General features: G+C 32.1%; 2 protein-coding genes across 3 annotated transcripts; both read left to right on the top strand.

Moving 5' to 3' along the window:
- The first annotated feature begins 1,155 nt into the window (after positions 1–1,155).
- Positions 1,156–9,756, top strand: LOC130448788 (uncharacterized). Its single transcript, XM_056786298.1, has 5 exons — positions 1,156–1,545; positions 1,612–2,118; positions 2,822–4,381; positions 6,719–7,867; positions 8,646–9,756. Exons 1-5 carry the CDS (start codon positions 1,332–1,334, stop codon positions 9,650–9,652), a joined length of 4,437 nt encoding a protein of 1,478 aa, XP_056642276.1. The 5' UTR covers positions 1,156–1,331; the 3' UTR covers positions 9,653–9,756.
- Positions 9,757–11,979: 2,223 nt separating this feature from the next.
- LOC130448688 (alpha-tocopherol transfer protein-like) lies at positions 11,980–18,914 on the top strand. 2 transcript variants are annotated; one of them, XM_056786161.1, is made up of 6 exons: positions 11,980–12,099; positions 13,092–13,235; positions 15,129–15,220; positions 15,798–15,948; positions 16,001–16,305; positions 17,320–18,914. In XM_056786161.1, exons 2-6 carry the CDS (start codon positions 13,094–13,096, stop codon positions 17,539–17,541), a joined length of 912 nt encoding a protein of 303 aa, XP_056642139.1. In that variant the 5' UTR covers positions 11,980–12,099; positions 13,092–13,093; the 3' UTR covers positions 17,542–18,914. The 2 variants fall into 2 exon arrangements, with proteins under 2 accessions (XP_056642139.1, XP_056642138.1); XM_056786160.1 differs by having other exon boundaries at positions 13,060–13,235; positions 17,320–18,908.
- Positions 18,915–20,624: the final 1,710 nt, after the last annotated feature.

The raw sequence follows: 20,624 nt of genomic DNA, 5'->3' as shown, positions 1-20,624 counted from the left end.
ACTGATTTAAAAGCTTGATAACAACATTTGTTTTCATAATAGAAATTTTGAGTTAAAAAAATTAAATCACTTAACCCTTAACAACTGGTTTGGAAGAAAATTAAAGTTAATAAATGTTTACCAACTAAAAAAATCGACCAATATACAAAAAGTTTTAATTGATATACAGAAAAAAAAAATATGTTGTATAACTTATTCTGAAGCGTAAGACCATACAAGAACTAAAATGAATGCAGTTTACTATAGTACTGGTAATACCATTCAATAAACTTTTTATTAACCCTACTCTATAGGCAGCACGTATTACGAATTTTATTTGAAACTATTGAGAAATAAAACGGAGCCACTTTAAAATCAAAATTAACTATGAACTATGAACTGATTTTGTTCTTGCTTTATAATATTATAGATCAATGGGGTTACTAAGGTTTTAGTGGAAATGTGTATGAAAGTAATGAATAATGGTTGTTGCTATTCATACGATTATCGTGTGAATAATACTACTCATTTGAATAGTCATTGATTAAAAAAATTGATTTTGCACAATTGGAAAATGAAGTCACAATAATGAAAATTGATTGTCATGATTAAATTATTTACTTTTATTCAAATATACAAAAAGGAACAGAAACTTTCAATTGATTTTCGATTTTTTTTTTATTAAATACTAGATATACTTAATAAAATGTCGAGAACAATGATTGTTGTATCATTTTTTTGATAGTTTATTTACTTTACGATATCTATCTATAGTTTTTAATTAAAAATTCAACATATCAAAAAAGGATTAAAATGCACCGATTGATTTTCTTTATACTATGATTTATTAAAATTTCGGTCCAAATCAACGTGTAAAATATTATTCTACATTGAAATATGACCTAAAATTAGTTATTTGTAATAACTTTAAATCTTACTATAAGAGACTGTCTCAAAATAAAATGGTCTTTTCATCTGATTACTTTTGAAGTTTAAGAAAACAAATGACAGCTGGTTATTTAAGTAATACTAAATTTCAGAAAAAAATTTAAATATGTTTTTGATAATTCATAGACTAAAAAATGCATTTTACGAATAAAAAATTATTCATTTATTAAAATAATTGACAGTAACTTCGTATGAATAGACACAACCATAAATAATTCATTCATAAATAGTGACATTGACGTTTGATATTTGACATTGACGTATATAACGTATATCGTGAAAATAATTTTTAAAACTTGGCATGTTTATATAGTATCGATTTAAAATTTAGTTTTTATATGAAAATAGAGATCGCTGTTAAAATGTTAGATGTTATATTTTGGAAATAGTTTCTATTTTCTATTATGTCGATAAATGTTCACGTTTCTGGAAATCCTATTAGTATAAAAAGAGGCAAAATGGTAACAGCAGATTTAGATCACAGCAAAAAAGAATTTGAAAAACGTCGTCTTATGCGATTAGAACAAGTAAGACAACAATCGAAGCATATAGCTGAGGATGTAAGAAATAAAGTTAAACGAGAAAAAATAATACAAATGAAACAAATAGAAGAAGAAGGTAAATAAATTATCTTCTTGAATGTAGTCGTCCTATGATTCAAAGGTTTTTATATTATTTTTTAAGGTAAACAGAAACTGAAAAACTGGCAGAATAGGAAGTTATTAGAGCTTCAAACACAGTACAAACAAGCCCTAAAAGAATTGGGAACAGGTCATAAAGAAGCCAAAATTTCGGAAGATGAAGAAACTTTAAGACAAGAACAGATGATTCTAAATCAAGAACTTTCAGCTAAAAGGGGTCACAAAGCTGCATGTAAACTACATTCCCAAATGAAAAAAACAGAAAGTGACAAGAACGCTATTAAGAATCGTAAAAAAATTGTTCGCGAAATAGAAGATACAAGAGCTGCAATGTTGACAGGTTTCACACAACCCGCGCACAGTGAACCTCGTGTGAAGAAAAAGAAACATAGGGAAGAGAATAATGAACTGAGAATCAGTATACCAGACTCTGATTCTGATTTCCAAGGAAGTTCTAACTCATTATCAGATATTATAGAAGGTGATGAGGAATCGACTAGTTGCACATGCGATCTAGAAGATTCCGGTCCTTCAGATAACAAAATTGAAGGTAAATTTTTATAAATATATGATAAATAAATTAGATTTATGAAATATAGAAAAACCTCGCATATATACTAGTCAACCGCCTTTTTACAATTCAATTCAAGTTAAGATAAGCGGGTCAATTTTACTTTTATCTCAATATAAAATTAAACTAAAAATGAGTTTTCAAGTGTTTACAGCTGATCTGTTTATTCCACTTCTTTTAAAAATTTCCTAAGAGAGAGAGACCTAAGAGACTAAGAGAGAGGAATTCAGGACTAGAAAATGGAAGCAAAATAAACATAGAAAAGAATGTTCATAGTTAATTGTGGATGGCCAAGGAACCGTTGAGTACATAGGCCATGAGATAGGTCTGCCATGCTTCACTTGACCTTACCAAAGGCCGATGTAATGTAATGAAATCCATAATAAAGGACATTGAAAATGCTGTAAAATGTCACCATTGTCGGGTCTATATCTCAAATAGAGTTTCTACATCAATTTAAATGAATGGGGTTAAATTAAAAGTATAAATAATAGAGGAAAAATTTTAGAGTTTGTAATTTTTTTCCCTGCTCAAAGGCATATACATTTTTGTAGATACCATTCAGGATTGGATGAGCTATCGCACTTATTTTTAAGACTCTATTGTTCTCTATTTTAGAAGCCTATCCAAGTTTATATCCTTTTGTTTGCTGGCATATATCAATGATAAATCAATTTTTTAGGTACAAAATCCGATTCTATGAATATAGAAACTTTGGAAGTTCCTACAAACCCAGCGATGATATCTACTCAGAATTTTTCAGAAAATACAAAACCTAAAGTAAATTTACCATCACGTTATACACAAACAGTACCTCTTATTGATTCAGCTTCTCAGCAACATATTTCTTCAATTACTGAACAACAAGCACTCTCAGTTGATGAACCACATGCCTCAAGTTCTTTATTCAAATGTATTCCTTGTGATACTAGAATCTCTGATAGGATAAAACGTAGGGAACTGTTTTCCCATGAACAGAAATCAGCAATGCCCAAAGAACAAAGTAGCACTGCCATTAGGGACTATATACAGTCAAGAACTTGTTGTATAAACTGCACGTGTGGTTGTTCAATGAAAGAGGTGCAATTGAAAGATGTTGATGCAGAAGAAAGGACAAATAGGTACAAGGATTTTGAAAAATTCGGTGGTACAGAGAAGAAATCTGAATATTTAGATGAAATAGAAGATAATAATATTCACAGTAAATCTGATCAATTAACTAAAGATGATGAAATTCCTCCAAAACCATTTATTAAAGTGAAAACATCATCAACTGCGCCTCCTTCTTCTGCACCAACTAAGTCATCCGGAAGTAAGGTTAAATCAAACAAATTTCCTTCTAAAACTACTTCGAAAAGTGTAACACATCCAGAGAATTTATCAACAAAAACTACAAGTTTTGAAGAACTAATGAAAACCGGTAGTGGTAGACACCATCCTGTTCAAATGTATGATCATCCAAACAGATTTGGTTATGAAAAAAGTATACCTTCTTCATCTTATGTCGAAAAAATACCAATAGAAAGCTTAGAAGTAATCCCAGATCCAGATATGCAAGAAGATTGGAAAGAGGTACAAAGAAAAAGGCAAAAAGATGCACAAATTAGAGGAAAACAAGCTTTGGAAAAAGAGAAATTGAAAAAAGATTATGAGGAAATGATGAGGCGATTACCTCTCCTTCAGAAAAAGGAGAGAGTACTGGAAATTTTTAATGACAAACCGGAATATCATATGACAGAGGAACGGTTGAAAGAAAAAGAGAGATTAAAACAAAATAAATTAGAAAACGTTTACAATAAAGCATTTCCTAACCTCAAACCAGCTCTTGTAACACTTCCTAAGATTAATCAAGCCGAGACTCCTGATACTGATACTAATTATGCAAATTGGGACGTCGATTACCCAGTATCGCAAATGTTTACACCAAAAGAAGTGCGAGATATTCTCAAAAGTTTCACTAGACAAAATCCGGAAAACAGACGAACAAAATTGAAAGAATTATTAAAAAAATTGAAATTACAAAAAGAAGAATTGCTTAAGGAAATTTCTGCATTACCCAAAGACGACAGTGTAGATGAAATTATAAATGATTTAAGATCATTTGATACCGACGAGGTGGAAGATCGTACTAAATCGAAACATAAAAAGAAAACTCCGAGGAAACGATGTAGAAAGGAAAATGAAACCGATAGTAGTATTGATGGTTCTTCTTCGGAGCAGTATAACAGTGGAAATAAAGAAGGTATGTATTGTACTGGGTGTTTGATTTGTAACATTGACATTACAGCTCGGTGTGATTCTCTCACATTCATTGTTTTTAAGTCTGATAAAGTGTATGCTTCTTTTTCTACTTCTGTATTTTTTGGCATTCGTAATTCTAATTTTTTATCAATATAATAATCCTGAGTTTGATTAAATCGATAGCATATTCTACAGTTATGATAGGAGCTTAATTACTTGAGATATTAACCAAAAAGTTAACAAAAAAAATTTTTTTTCATTACCTAAATACCTAAAAAAGTATGAAATGCAAAAATTAACTCTACGTTCACGGTTTGTGACATTTTTTTCTAAATTTATATGCCCTTTCAAATAAATTGTTGAAAAATATAGTACCACATTTAAAAACTAAAAAAAAAAAAATAACAATAATGCACACAACTCCTCCTATTGATTGTTACAAACAATTGAAATGATTTGATTCAGCATTAATTTTCTCTTCAAATGATCTAAGTTTGTAGGACTCCTCACAAAAAGTGTTATTTTATTGAATCAAATTTCCCACTTACTCCTACTAATTCCTTTACTAAACAGAGGACAATAGTACGGTAGCACACTTACTTAAAACGATCAAAAGATTTTGATGCATTTTGTGGTAACATCATTATACATATCCAACAGAAAAATTAGGTTTTCGTTTGTCTTTTTTTTAATACAATATTTGATTCAGCATTAATTTTCATTCAAATGATACTAAGTTTGGAGGAATCCATACATCCTCACAAAAAGTGTTAATATTTTATTGAATCAAATTTCCCACTTACTCCTACTAATTCCTTCACTAAACAGAGGACAATAGTACGGGAGAAAACTTACTCAAAACGATCAAATGATTTTGATGCATTTTGTGGTAACATCATTATACATTTCCAATAGAAAAATTAGGTTTTCGTTTGTCTTTCTTCTGATACAATATTTGATTCATCATTAATTTTCGGTTCAAATGATACTAAGTTTGTAGGAATCCATACATCCTCACAAAAAGTGTTAATATTTTATTGAATTAAATTTCCCACTTACTCCTACTAATTCCTTTACTAAACAGAGGACATAGTACGGGAGAAAACTTACTTAAAACGATCAAAATATTTTGTTGCATTTTGTGGTAACATCATTATACATATCCAACAGAAAAATTAGGTTTTCGTTTGTCTTTCTTCTGATACAATATTTGATTCATCATTAATTTTCGGTTCAAATGATACTAAGTATGTAGGAATCCATACATCCTCACAAAAAGTGTTAATATTTTATTGAATCAAATTTCCCACTTACTCCTACTAATTCCTTTACTAAACTGAGGACAATAGTACGGGAGCAAACTTACCTAGAACGATAAGAATATTTAAATGCATTTTGTGGTACCATAACTAAACTAGTGATGGAGTAGAACATTTCAGCAGTTTAAATTTATTCTAAAAATTGCAATAGATTGTTTCTGAGAAACAGATGATCAAAATATTTGAAAATGTTTTTCTTTCCTATTAACTCTTAAACTATAAGACTGTTAAAAAATTGTGTATAATATAAAATTGGAAGGTTGTTTTCTTCTCTATTCTCACGTGTTTTTGTGAATCCAATCAAAGAGCTTATTTTCGAGTTATTGCAAATTTTGTATTCCAAAAATAAGTTGAATAAGTTCAGTAACTATGTATTCAAATTGACTTGACTCAAGCATGGGTGATAAATGCACTAAAATATATCTGTCACCTTTTGATCATGTTACATAAGTTTGCTCCATTACTAATTTTTGTATTTACGTTGTAATTTAATTTGTAGGGGCGAGTGGGAAAGCTTAATCTTTTGTACCAATACATGGATTTCCTTAATCTCCTAAAATAGGCCCTCCAAAAGGACCTTTCGTTTAATTAACGATCCTAGTTTAAAAAGCCGGAAATCAACGAATTCTAATATTGGTAGAACCGGAAATTTTCGACATTTGGGAGTTCTATAAATGGATTCTGCGATAAGAAAACGCCAAATTAGAGCGTGTTTTTTATAATTCTAAACCGGTCAGATACGGAAGTGTTTTAGACATTGAGAAAATTTTCGTTTTTCAAAAATCTATTCATTAATTTCGATTTTATGTAAAATTAAGTGGCATCTTTTCATTTTTTAAGTTTAAATTTTCCCTTATCCCAAATTTATTAACAAAAAATGTCTCCATTGTCTCCATCATTTGTCGATCCCAACGGCTTTTGTATCGATCCTTTACTCAAACCTCGTAGTTTTTCGTCAGTACTTTGAATTATTGTGATTAAAACTTTTCCAAATTGTTCATATTTCATAATTTTTTCAGTTGTTGGTAAATCACCGAGAAAAAGAGCGAAGATTAAACAAAAAATTATAATATTACAAAACACTAGTACTCAAACTACTCCCAAATTATCTCCAACACAAGATACATCAGTTCAAGTAAGCACTACTGGATCTCCTTTAGAAAAACCATCAGTTCCCGTTCAAACAACTCAAACATCCCCGGTATTTTGCAAAAAAATCCACGTACCTTGTGATTGCGATAAAGAAAATGAAGCACCAAAAGATAATATGTGCCACATTTTCATCAAACTGAAGGACGATGAAGAACCAGACGTAGTTGTTAAATCCACAGATGAACCTCTCAAACCAGTCGAAGTTAAAAACGTTCGTGTACAGATACCAAACAAAAAATCTGTCAAAACTCAATCGATTTCAGTCGATACCACATGGAAAGAACAATTCAGTAAAAATTCAACGTCGACCACGAGTACTTCCTATCTAAGTCCACCGGATTTTAAAAAAAAATCCCGTCAGGATTATTTCAAAAAACCGCAACAAAAAGAATTGTCTTCGATTTATTCGGAATACCAAGAAACGTCCGGCGATCCGAAAATACCAACTTACGTTAAAAAACTTTTGAGCATGACCAGAGTGAGCGTGGAAAATTTGAGCGTGTCATCAAGTACCGTGGAAACTCCCAGTCAAAGTGTCATAGAAATCGACAGCAACAACCGGAACCCCTCGCAGTACGTTCAAGTACCATTAAATACGAGCTGCAGTTGTTCGGATACAGTACCGGAAAAAGACTATTCCGGATGTAGTACGAAATCGAGGGAGAACATATTAGCGCAATATACCGAAATTACGGACAATTGCAGTAAAAGAATCGAAGCTTTAGCCGCGATGATACGAAAATTAAGAGAAGATAAAATCAAAATGTTGTCTACGAATATTTCAAAAAGTCCAGATAAAGATTTATCCACTACGTATATGGATTTGCCTGATAATAAAATCGAATCTAAGGAAAGTAGCAAACGATCGAGTTCCAGTTTAGACGAAGAAGAAATTTACAAGAAGTTGATGGAAATCAATCACGAATTCGATGGAGAAGTGAAAAAATTGAAGGAATCAACTAAGGGCGCGCGGATAATTGCATCTGAAGCGCCCAATGATGATACTTCAATCAACGGTAAGTTATTATAATACTTGTTTGTGTTCATATTATTTATATAAGCCAAAGATGGATATAGGTGATCCGGCTCGAAGGACCAAGTTCCACTCCTTAGCTTCTTTCCAAACTTGTGAAATAGCCAGTTACTTTAATATATTTAGGATTATACTACAGGGATCCAATAATAACCTGAATAGCATTGAGGATCTTGTTTCGGTTTTTATGATGCCAACAGGCATTGAAATTTCGTTCTTTACTCGATAAAAATGCTCCACTGGTACTGTTTTAACACTCACATTATTGTACGGCTTAAAAACGGAGATATGTCAATTGATGGCAAACTTCGATCGAATCCGAATCGAAGAAAATGTTGAAGAAAGCCTTTTATTTGAAATTGTAATGAAGATTGTCCAAAGCTCAATTAAAAAAGACCAGATTTGTGGTAGACAAAGGACAAAGGTGCTTTCATCATGATTATGCCTATACAGCCATTTTTGCTCAACTGTTTATAGTTTTAAAATGGCGTGGTTATGTTGCCCCAAGCACTTTACTCGCCTGACCTGGTTCTGTGAGACTTTTTCTTATTTCCACGCATGGAAAGAGGCATAGAAAGACAGCAATTCTGAAATATTGAAGAAGGGAAGGAAAAAAATGAGGAAGGAGCAGCTATTTCTACAAATGAGAACAAACAATGGAAGTACCAGTGGGGCAGACGAGTATTTTGAAAGTGAATATATATTTTCCGTTTATTTTATATAACGTATTCTGTTAAAATTTTTCTTAATGTTTGTTCCAGCACCATTGGGTAGCGAAGACGTATCTTCATCAAATAACACAAATCAAGAATTCCTCGATAGAATTCATCGACTCCAAGAACGACCAAATAATCAGAATCAACAATTTGAACCGTTCTTATCAGACATTCCCAGATTACCTAAATTCGAACCGCAGGAAAACAATACGAGTTCGAATCACAAACGTCCTCCATTGTCGAAAGGTTTGACGTCCATTAAAAAAATTAATGGAAACGTGACTTTAGTGCCTCACGAATTATCCACGATAGTCGAAGCCGATAGTCAAATTTCCACGAAGTTACCGAGTCCGGAAACTTCAAGAGATTCTTTTAACTTCAATGCCAACCAACATCTTTTACCAATCCAAGAAGTGGTTTCTTCGACGTCAAAGTCTAACGAGAGCCTATCTAAAAAGTCTTCAGGAGATGTAACAAAAGAAAGTATCAGTACTAATGTTAATAAATCAGAAGATCTTCCAAATTGTAGTAAATACAAAGAATCTTGTAATGACAAAACTTGTCCGGATGGTAGTCAAAAAATGTTATCGTCATCGTCGAGCGACGATATGGAGAGCATCGAGAATATGTTGAGAAGCATCGGTATGGAGTGGGCGATTCCAACTTTACATAAAACTCAAGAGGCGTTAGCTCTAACTTCCAGCTCGAGTTCTTTGGATTTAAGTAGAAAGAAACCGAAGACATCTCCTATCGATATCAGTGGTAGTGAAATAAGTTTGAGGGAATTTTTGAAGAAGCAAATTTTAAAAATTTCGTCGAGTACAATGCTCAGCGAGGAGTCCATTGGTAGTTTCCTAGGAGAAAGTTCCGAGTTATCGGGAATACAGAAAAATACGAATTCTACTCGGGATAAAAGTAGACAGAGGACTTCAACTCCGCTCGGTAGCAGTAAATTTATGAGTTCTAGTAAATCGAACGTTGGATTTTCAGATTCGGAATTGTCGTCCATAAAGCAGGAATATACGAAATCAAAAAAAGACGAAAAAAAGTGAAAATGGAACAACAACGCAATAGATGGATTTGTTGATGTTTAATTTATTGACTTGTTCTGCTATTTTATTATGTGTAATTTAATTAAATTGATTATTTTTATTTATTTTTCTGTTTTATTTTGAAGTTTTTCTAATCCCTCTTTTTACAGCCGATCCTTTTCTCCATGGTTTATTTTTAAAACACAGTCAGAACAATCTAGAACATTCGCTAGACTAACAGTATAACGTTGACATTGTTAACACGTGGCACAAACTTTTATATTATTTATGAGCAAAACAAAACTTTCTACTTCACTTTTTGACGTTTTTCTAAAATCACGTTTGTCAATTTCTTCTCTTTTTTCTCCCAAATAATCTCGTACGTTATTCAATTGTGACCAGTCCAGTCTACGACACTCCAGAATGATCGGTTACTCGAGAAAGAAGAATAACCTAAATTGAAATTTTGACATCTGTCTAAAATTACGTTTGTCAATTTCTTCTCTTTTTGTAGCCGAACAGTTATTCTCCCAAATATTCTCGTACGTTATTCAATTGTGACCAGAACAGTCTACGACACTCCAGAATGTTCGATAATAACGTAATAGTATAAGTAAAGGCCAAGTTACACGAGAAAGAAGAATAATCTAATTTAAAATTTTGACTTCTGTCTAAAATTTCGTCTGTCAATTTATTCTCTTTCTGTAGAACGGTTCTCTTTCAAATATTGTTGTACATTTTTCAATTGGTACCAGAATAGTCTATTGACACTCCAAAATGTTCGATAATATCGTAATCGTATAGATAAAGGCCAAGTTACTCGAAAAAGAAGAATAACCTAAATTGAAATTTTGACATCTGTCTAAAATTACGTTTGTCAATTTCTTCCCTTTTTGTAGACGAACAGTTTTCCTCCCAAATATTCTCGTACGTTATTCAATTGTGACCAGAACAGTCTACGACACTCCAGAATGTTCGATAATAACGTAATCGTATAAGTAAAGGCCAAATTACACGAGAAAGAAGAATAATCTTACTTCAAATTTTGACATCTGTCTAAAATTTCGTCTGTCAATTTCTTCTCTTTCTGTAGAGCGGTTTCTCTTTCAAATATTGTACGTTCGCCAATTGGTACCAGAATAGTCTATTGACACTCCAGAATGTTCGATAATAACGTAATCGTATAAGTAAAAGCCAAATTACACGAGAAAGAAGAATAATCTTACTTCAAATTTTGACATCTGTCTAAAATTTCGTCTGTCAATTTCTTCTCTTTCTGTAGAACGGTTTCTCTTTCAAATATTTTTGTACGTTCGTCAATTGGGAGCAGAATAGTCTATTGACACTCCAGAATGTTCGATAATATCGTAATCGTATAGATAAAGGCCAAGTTACGCGAGAAAGAAGAATAATCTAAATTGAAATTTTGACATCTGTCTAAAATTACGTTTGTCAATTTCTTCTCTTTATGTAGAACGGTTTCTCTTTCAAATATTTTTGTACGTTCGTCAATTGGGACCAGAATAGTCTATTGACACTCCAGAATGTTCGATAATATCGTAATCGTTGAGATAAAAGCCAAATTACACGAGAAAGAAGAATAACCTAACTTGAAATTTAGACGATAGTTTAACATGTTTATTAAAAAAAACACTGAATTAGTTTTTAACAATAAAAACTTTTTGCCACGTTTCGATTTCATCGGATGGTGTGCTGTATCAAAGTTTGCACAAATGTTTTCAAAAATATGTTCTCACAGGAACAAAGATAAATTTTTTTAAAGATCTAGAACTTGATTTTATCAAAATTGTTTCAGATGAAAAATAGCTTTGATTGTATGTGCATTCCTGAACTGATTCTTTTCCCAAATCACTTCTTGTTTTTTTTTTATTAGAACCGATGCTAACAACTCACTCAATTTTTGAACAGAACTTGCAGCACCTTGAAATTTGCCTCCCAACACTACAGCCTACTGAGCCTGTTGGTAAATCCAACACTGGGCTCTTTTCTATTCTTTTTAACATGAACTTCCCATCTAAGTTTGGTATCTAAGGTAATGCCCGAGTTTGAGTGTGGGAAAATTTAATTCTATAACTCTTTTTCATGATCCGCTTTAATTGCGACATTTTATGCTTTTATTATTAATTGGAATTTCAAAACCTTTTGTTTTTCTTTGTAAAGTACTGTGAAAGAATTAACCAGAAATTTTTTACGGCAATTAAATGATTGTTTTATTCCTAGTACAAATATTTATCCTTCATTTGAAATAACCGTTTTCCTTTGAAAATTAACGTGTAATCAAATATTTGCTCTAATATTTAATTTATTTCCTCAAAGGGCGCAAGCCCAAGACAACCAGTCGATATCATTTTCTTTTAACCTTCAATTTCGTGTTGTTTATTCCGGTGAAAATTCTGTAATCAAATTTTTGTTTGAATTCATCATTTGTTGATTTTTTTGTTCAGTTGGTGAGTATCCACAAACATTTTTTCGAAAATCGGCATGCCAACGATTGTTCATATAAAAAGTTAAATCAACAACACGTGACAGTTTCCATTTAATGATTTTATATACATTGTTACGACTTTTTTTATAACAACTTTTGATATTCCTCGGTTCCAGAATACAAGGTGACTAAAAATTCGAAAGTTTTCAACCGCGTCATTAAATTTGATAACGAATACATCAATTTTTTTATAGATAACCTCTCCATCTCGAGGTATTCGCAAATGAAGAAATCCATTATCTAACCTAAAAAAACGGACAACATTCACACTGGATTCATAAAATCTTTTCGAAAACTACAACTTGGGTTAAGATAGATCACTTATCAGCTGATTCCGGATCTACCCCAGACCGAGATTTAAAGCCGATTCATAAACTTGATTTTCCGTTTGCAGCGGGTGACGTTTGCCTTTTTGACGTGTGTACTGCTTTTTGTTGATGTTATTTTTAATTTTGTAACATCAAACGAAAAGTCAAATTTATGAATCGGCCATTAGATCACAGTTTCCCAACGTTGCGTTCAATTTTCGGTGGAAATTTCAGATTTAAAACATAATCATCAAAAACTTTTGATTCTTATTCTTTTTTTGCGTTAATTCTTCCATGATATTAATGATTATACAACCAAAATTGAAAATTACAATTGAATTAACAAACTAAATTACTAAAACATTATAAAATTTGCGTTAATATGAATATTACAATCACTGTCTATCTGATCTGTCTTCGTACCTTTTGTTGATTTTAGTAAAAAGCTTAACAATGTTATGTTATTAGAATTGCCCCGTAATTATTTTTTCTCCCTTCTTCATGTACCTATAGGTACGGATATGTCCCAACTTCCATTCGTACTGTACCATCTAAGGTATCTTTAGTTTTTCTTCTCCATATTTGCTAAATTCCCAACTGTTTCTATTTTTTAGCACTTTCTTTTTGTAACATTTTATCTCTTGAGGTATGTCTTTGGAAAACTACAATAAGAAATATTCAGAAATAGAGTCATTGAAAGGGGAATGGCAGCAAAGAGCAGAAGAGGAATTAAATGAAAATCCAGAAGTTTTTCAAAGAGAATTAGCTGCTCTTAGACGAATGGTAGGAAGTAAGTAAAAACAGAAAAATTGAAAGCAATAAAATGAGTCGCGAGGTTTATTAGATTGAACTAAATAATATATTTTTGTATCTCATTCTTATAATATTAAATAACAGGATACAAAATTGAAGAAAATAATGAAATTAATATATTTCACTATTTGCTTAAACATTTCTTTGAACTTAAAAATAATAATACTAAACTTCCACGTTTGGGAGTTGATACTAACACGAATTTTGAAAGTTTTATTTATTAATTTAGAAAAAAAAATATATTTCATACAACAGAAGTATACCCCAGCTAGGGAGACTTGTTTCCACTTCCGTGTTGTCTTTGATATTTATTTTTGAAAGCTAATAAAACTCATGACCCCATTTCAATTACTGCTAACAAGGGATGTCCACAAGGATGGTCACTTTCCCAATTATGTGGAACTTAGGGTGCAAGAGGATGCTTTCAGAATACACTCTTCACTAGGAAGATAAAACTAAATCTCAAGCCCATCAAACTAGACGGGCATGTCAGCTGTGTCTAAATACCAAGAGGAACAATCTGTCGAAGATACTGCTTGCGTCCATGTAACCAGAACCATGAAATAATGTCCAAAAGTTGCACTAGGAGTGATTCTAAATCTCCCACCTCTCCAGATAGTTCTGGAAAGCGTGACAGATGAAATATCACTTAAAATGACCAAACCTACATGCCTCGTAATCGTGCATCGGAAAAGTTTAGCTTTGAAAAAAAAATTACGAATTTATCTCGTCAACTACGAAGTATATATATTTTTCGATGCTAAATTCAACCAGTACGAAGTTTTTAATTTTGATTTCAAAAAAAAAACCATCCCTCTTTCTACGAGATTTGTTTGAAAACTTTAGGTCTTTAATCTAAAAATATCACCACTCAATGTAAGCTGGAAAATATATTTACGCCTGAATATGTCGCCCATTTTGGACGCTCAGTTCTTATTTAACAATTGTATGAGTGGAATTGGGCAAAAAAAGATTCATTTCTGAAAGGCAATAAGCTTACGCAAGAGGATTTAATCTCTGGGTACGGAAATTCTGCATTATCCTTTACAACCGTGAAAATTTGGGAGTTGAACGTGAACGTATAACTTCGGAACGGCCAAAAACTGCGAAAATCAGCGAAACCATGAAAAAAATTCACCAATTGGTAAAGGATGACCGTCGGATTAAGCATTCACAAGCTATCCGTGCGTTTGTTCTTTTTGGACCAACAAAGCGTTCGAAAGAACATTTTTCAGTTCTTATTGACACGATTTAAGCAAAATAAAATGTTTTTGCGATTCTTAATTGTAGATGCAACGTAGATCCACCACTACAATCCTAAAACAAGTGAAATTGATAAAGTGAAGGGAAAAATTGCATGTGAATAAAAAGACAAATTTACGAATTACATATTGAATTGGTTCATCACCAATCATATTTACCAAATCTAGTTTCTAGAGACATTTTTTTGTTACCTAACCTTAAAATTTCACTTGCAGTAGAAAGATTTCAATCAAAATTAAACGTTATCGTCTACATAAACCCAAGAAACTATTATAATTATAAGTGGAAATGATTATTGAAACAAAAATAAATAAACCAACAGTGAAGGAAAATATGTGTGATCAAGTATTTGTAAATAACAAAATGTTTTCAAATAAGTGATAAAAAAACACGTAATCGCCGTTTTATTTCCGAAAAATTGTTAGGATAAAAGGTACCGTAATGAATCTTCTAGAAATACAAATAATCAAAAATGCTATTCACCTGTAACATCCCCAAATGTTAGTTTCAAATGGAGTCATAGTCTTTCTGATTTGGGATCAAGTCTCCCTAGACATCAAATCATCAGCCTCTACCCTAAATGAGAAACTGTAAAAGTTGTTTTCAGATGATTCCAATTTAGCAGTACCGAACACAGATGAGTTCTTGGTGAGATTCCTTAGAGCAAGAAAATTTGATAGTACTAAAGCTTTCCATATGGTAAGAGGAAATTTTTATTTTCCATTATGTCACAGTGGTTGTTTAAATATCAAAATATAATTCGAAATTGCTATTTTTTATAATTATATTATTCAATAGAATCGAAAACTATTTTCAACCACTCTAAATGATTTTCTATTTCAAGTTATTACATCTTAGCAATAAATAGCAACATTCAATTGAATTGTTCATAGTTACATTGAAATTTATAAAATATAAATATTTAATTAAATTGTTTGGGAATTTTTTATCATTGACAGCTTTCTCGTTCCTAGAATTTTTATAATATAATTTATGTTTGTTGTATTGTTAATGCACTTTTATTTCATTTATTGTATTGGTGACTTTTTAATCCATTTTCCAAACATTGATATGTTTGTCCTATGTAAATAGCATCACAGTCATTACAAAATACGGCTCGTGGAACTTAAAATTGAGATCAAGAATGATTAAATGTTATATTCGATCTGAGCTGTTATAAGGAGCTGAAGTCTAGACAATGGAGGCTACCACAAACAACCGTGGTTGCTAATAATACAAGAAGGAAAAAAACATTAACAAATCAAACTTGTTTCAGCTTCAGAGGTATTTCTTAATGAAAATAAAGTGCCCTGAGCTATTCCAGTGTCCTTTGCCATCAGAATGTGGTTCGATGTTTGAACTTCAAGCTCAAACTATGCTTACGCAAAGAGACCAACTAGGTAGAAGAGTTTATATTATAAGAGTCGGTGCGTTACGATTTATTTAGAATTGAATATTTAATTTGTTCTATAATTTCAGATAATTTTGATTCGACAAAAGTAACTATCGACGATGTTTTCCGGACAAACGTTTTAGCATTAGAACAAATAGTACGAGAACCAGAAACTCAAGTAGCTGGTATTGTGGTAATTTTAGATATGGCAGGGCTCAGTCTACAACACGCAAAATTTTTCACGCCGTATTATGCTAAAAAAATGGTCGAACTGGTCCAAGAGACGTTTCCTTTGAGATTTAAAGGATTCCATATTATTAACGAGCCTTTCTATTTTGACGCTGTGGTAGCTGTACTCAAGCCTTTTCTAAAAGAAAAAATAAGAAAACGTGTAAGTTAACTAGTCATCATCATCTGATAGGTTTAAATGAGAAAATGATCCTTTATATTGGTAGGGAGGGTGAGAATGTTTGAAACATGGAATGGTTTGGGAAAACCTGATGTTATTGAACAACCTAGCCTTTATTTGAAGATTTTTAGCAAGCCCAAAAGCCCAAAAATCTGGTACACATATGGTTCAAATACTGAACCAAAACTATTTTCCAGGCAGTTACTAGCAATAAATGTATTTGTTCAGGTGTGCTTGGATAGAAACCTCGCTACAAAGTATATTTACATTGTCTCCGATATCCCAGAGGACCTTATATGACCTGAAAGCTATCAAGTGCACGTCTGAGCTAGCTGAGAGTGTGAACAAACTTTAAAAGCATTATATATTACAAATTAAGTAACATTATTATAGCCACCAGGATATACAAGGCAATGAGAATGCATACAACTTCAAATTTTGACCAGAACCTCAGTTGAACAGTTGAACAGTTGGCTGTGTTAATAGATGGAATAAGCAATCCAGGCATAAAACTATCAAAAAGAATCTTAACCATAACAGCTAAGTCGGAGCAACTATTTAGAAACGATATTAAACTCATGGTTGATGTTCTGATAGGTCACTGCTCAGTCAAATACCAACTTACGTCGATAGACATGGCCGATACTGCGAGTAAACTATTAAGACAGATGCCCTGCAAAAGGCTTTGGTACTTTGAAGGAGGAATGTCAATACCTTGGGAAGTGGAACAAGAAATTTCTGAAGAATCATTCTCCTTTGTGGGATGTCTACGTATTTTTGGGTTGTAGAGGATGAATTGTATCACTTAGTATACACTTGTTTAGAATTTTCAAATCTTCCCGTCTATTTTTGCTTTTTATTTGTTCCGTTCTCTTCCAATAACTTAGTGTGTTGTACAGCGTAATTCTTTTTGTACCGTAAACAGTACACTCAGTATTTATAGAGAAAAGAAATATTAAATTTGATTTCATAGAACAAAGTTTCTTTCGTTTTCAGATTATTTTACATGGTAGTGATTTATCTTCTCTACATGCCTTCATTTCCACTGAAATTCTTCCTACTGAATATGGTGGAAATGCAGGTAACTTCGACAACAGAACTTGGTATTTGGAATTGTTGGCGGATGAAGAATATTTCATGAATATAAGAACATTTGGTTATAAGGTTGATGATGTCGATGATTCAAATGACGAAAACGACGATCAAAACGATCAGTGAAAAACAAAGTAAAGTCTTGACTATTTGACTTTACTTATTAGTTTGAGTTTTGATAGCTTTTATTTTGGACCATAAATACCAAAAAAATTAGGAATAAGAGGTCACATGTATGTATATGGCTTCCTTTTCTGTTTACTGTCATACACATATTCATCATATTCATGGAAAAGTCTTGTGATGAATTATTAGCACAAAAGGAAATGTTACATACCAAATTTGATTCGAAGACATTTATATTTAACAACGATAGCAAATGCTGCCAATGTTTGAAACTGTTATGCATAAAGCATTTATTAAAAATATGTCATAGAAAATTTTTGCAAATCTTGCATATTGAAGTGATTAATTTCCTACAATATCTTTGGAAGCACACTGTACTTAATATTCTATCCAATTTTGACTTTCTCTCAACTTTCAATTAGACCATTTAACTCTTGAGCTTCTTTGATCGATCCAGTAGGAAGATATCCTTTTCAAATCGTCCGTCGGCTGTCGTTTCCTGTTTCTTTATGCTTCATTCCTGGGACGCCATTCTAGTATTCTCTTCGTCGATCTGACTGCTCAGTTTCATTTTGAACGTGCATCCTTATGTTTTCTACGCAGTTTAGTTTGGATTTTATCTCGTATTCTCATTTTATTTACAGTTTTTGTTGTGTCAATTTTAATGTTACTCAGTCATAAGTCAATACTGGGACGACGCATTCGTCAAACACCTTTCGTTTCGATGCAGGCTCCTATCAAACATGTAGATACAATTCATGGTTGAAAATTTGATTGAAGACACCTATCCTATTCCAATTTTTCGAAAAAATTTACGGGTTGCGATTGATAAGAATTTCTAACGTTGGTTTTGGTTGATTCAGCATGGCCCTGATATAGGATTCGTCTCCTCTGCAGATATTTGAGTTGGGACGTTTTTTAGTAGAGGTGTTTCGCTTATCAAGTTTCGTGGTGATCTTGTTGAGTTTGGTCACAATGACTCGCTGGAACGATCATATTTAGAATAGATTGAAGCAGTTATGCATCATCATCAGTCAGTAATTGTGGTTTTTGTGTTGCTTTTATCATTTTGATGCTTTCTCTCAATATCGTCGGACCATCTCGTTGGTGGACGTCTCCTACTACGTTGTGCGTCTTTACGAGGTTTTCACTCCAGACTGATGACTTGATTAAAGGAAAACCGCAGAAAATTTTTGAAACAAAGAACCAGGAGATATGCAGTATAAATTGGATTTTTTTTTCCATTGGAACCAACAAGTAGATAAAAAAAGAACGCAGTGGGTAAGATTTGCATTAATTTGCAATATATTCATATAATTTTGAAATATGTAATGTTCATTTATTTGCAGATATAAATAAATAAATATTGTTGAGCCTCTTTTTTAATTTTTACCCTTTCCTCCTCAAGTAGATTGGTTCTATTAAAAACGAAAATGTTTTTGAAACCAGAAATTACCAATATTTCCTTAATTTTATAAATTGAAAGTACAATTATATGTTTATGTTCAAGGATGTATTCGAACATCAAATGCGGATACATTGTATTCTATCTAAAATAGATATAGCATCAAATGTAATGAGTGCCATATTTCCGTTTTTCAAATCACGAACAAATCTTCAGAAATGACAAATTTCCACTAAAACGACATTTCGCTATCCTATTGACCGCGCCAATTTTATTTTAGTGTCTAGTTCAATTCACGTATAAACGTTCAAATACGACGGGTTTTAACTGGAAACGTTAAATTGGTTGTATGATAAGATTAAACTCTATTTGTGCGAGACCAAGCACTTAATTCTCTTCATAAAATTTGAGTCGGAATTCAAATGTCTTCTTATTCATCTTCTGGCATTAGATTAACGAGAGTAGCTTTGTTTATTCATTAAAATTCGTTATTCTTTTCATCTAAAAGAAGAACTGTATTGAAAAGTCTATGGTTTCACCTAAAACCCACAGGAACGTCTTTCAAACGTCATCTGTCAAAGTTTTGGTTTCTAGAAAGCATTAAAACTTTTTTACGATTATTATTGGAAAACAACTACTACCGCATGTGATATATTCATCAGATGTGGCAAAAGATTCATTCTCCAATCACAGAGGGTGTTTCATAATTTTACTTTACTATCTTTTAATCATTCTCTCTTTGTTTATCAAGGAAGCAGTTATATATAGTATGTAGGGCGATAAATATGAGATTCCTGTACTGTTAAGACATTTCAACTTGTTAGCAGCTATCGACGATTATTGGACCTTCTAAAGATGTCTTAAATAGTTATTTAGAATTATTTCCACTACACCAACATTCGCAATTACCCTGTCTGACGCGCGTTTCTGAAGGTAAACTTCAGTCTCCGAAGATGATAACTTGGTTATCATATTTTATCAAAAAGAAGAGGAAGTTGGTTGACGATACCTTTTCGTGGTTGCTCTTCAGTATATATTTGTCCTTCTGGTAATTCTATAACTGCCAAAATTTATAAAAAAGAGTGTGTTAAAGCATTTTGAAGGAAATTTTGTGCTTTGGTCAGATATCACAACTACTCATTATGGATAGGACGTTGGGGAAGTTGTTGCAGAGTTGATTATATCGTTTATTGAAAAATCTGGAAATGTCTTTTTCTTGTTTTAAGACAGAATAGTGCGTGGATATTAATTTACCAGTTTTTTGTAATTTCTTCTCCGATGTTGAGGATTTGTCTTCTCTAAACCGTTCAGACTACTAAAAAATTCACACTATTCCTTCAGACTTCATCTAACCATGAATAAGTTTCTGCGACAGATACTCTTGTTAAATTAAAATTCCAATAAGATTAATTAATAATGAACATTTTTTAAATCTTTAACAACATTCATGATTTTTGTTTTTTTTTTTGTATTTGTATGAGTTTTCTTTTCGATTGAGCTAAAATAATTTATCATCTTAATCTAAATGTTTAAACCGCTGCTTTTGATGCTTGTAATAAATCCAATAATATGTCCCGTAACTGAAAGCCTCTTTTCTAGTTTTAAAGCAAACCCTCCACCATGGCGCAGACGTGGAATTGCTCCCGCTCAATTTCAACGGAATGCTCCGGGATAGACT

This window comes from Diorhabda sublineata, chromosome 9, assembly GCF_026230105.1.
Source record: "Diorhabda sublineata isolate icDioSubl1.1 chromosome 9, icDioSubl1.1, whole genome shotgun sequence".
Lineage (NCBI taxonomy): Eukaryota > Metazoa > Arthropoda > Insecta > Coleoptera > Chrysomelidae > Diorhabda > Diorhabda sublineata.
The sequence above is the reverse complement of the archived record's forward strand: the minus strand, read 5'-3'. Positions and strand labels throughout refer to the sequence as shown.

Excerpts from the sequence above, each read along its gene's own strand:
- LOC130448788 (XM_056786298.1), top strand. The coding sequence starts at position 1,332 with ATGTCGATAAATGTTCACGTTTCTGGAAATCCTATTAGTATAAAAAGA. Across the intron at positions 2,119-2,821 it reads TTCAGATAACAAAATTGAAG|GTACAAAATCCGATTCTATG; the intron begins GTAAATTTTTAT and ends TCAATTTTTTAG. Across the intron at positions 4,382-6,718 it reads TAACAGTGGAAATAAAGAAG|TTGTTGGTAAATCACCGAGA; the intron begins GTATGTATTGTA and ends TAATTTTTTCAG.
- LOC130448688 (XM_056786161.1), top strand. The coding sequence starts at position 13,094 with ATGTCTTTGGAAAACTACAATAAGAAATATTCAGAAATAGAGTCATTG. Across the intron at positions 13,236-15,128 it reads TCTTAGACGAATGGTAGGAA|ATGATTCCAATTTAGCAGTA; the intron begins GTAAGTAAAAAC and ends AGTTGTTTTCAG. Across the intron at positions 16,306-17,319 it reads AAGAAAAAATAAGAAAACGT|ATTATTTTACATGGTAGTGA; the intron begins GTAAGTTAACTA and ends TTTCGTTTTCAG.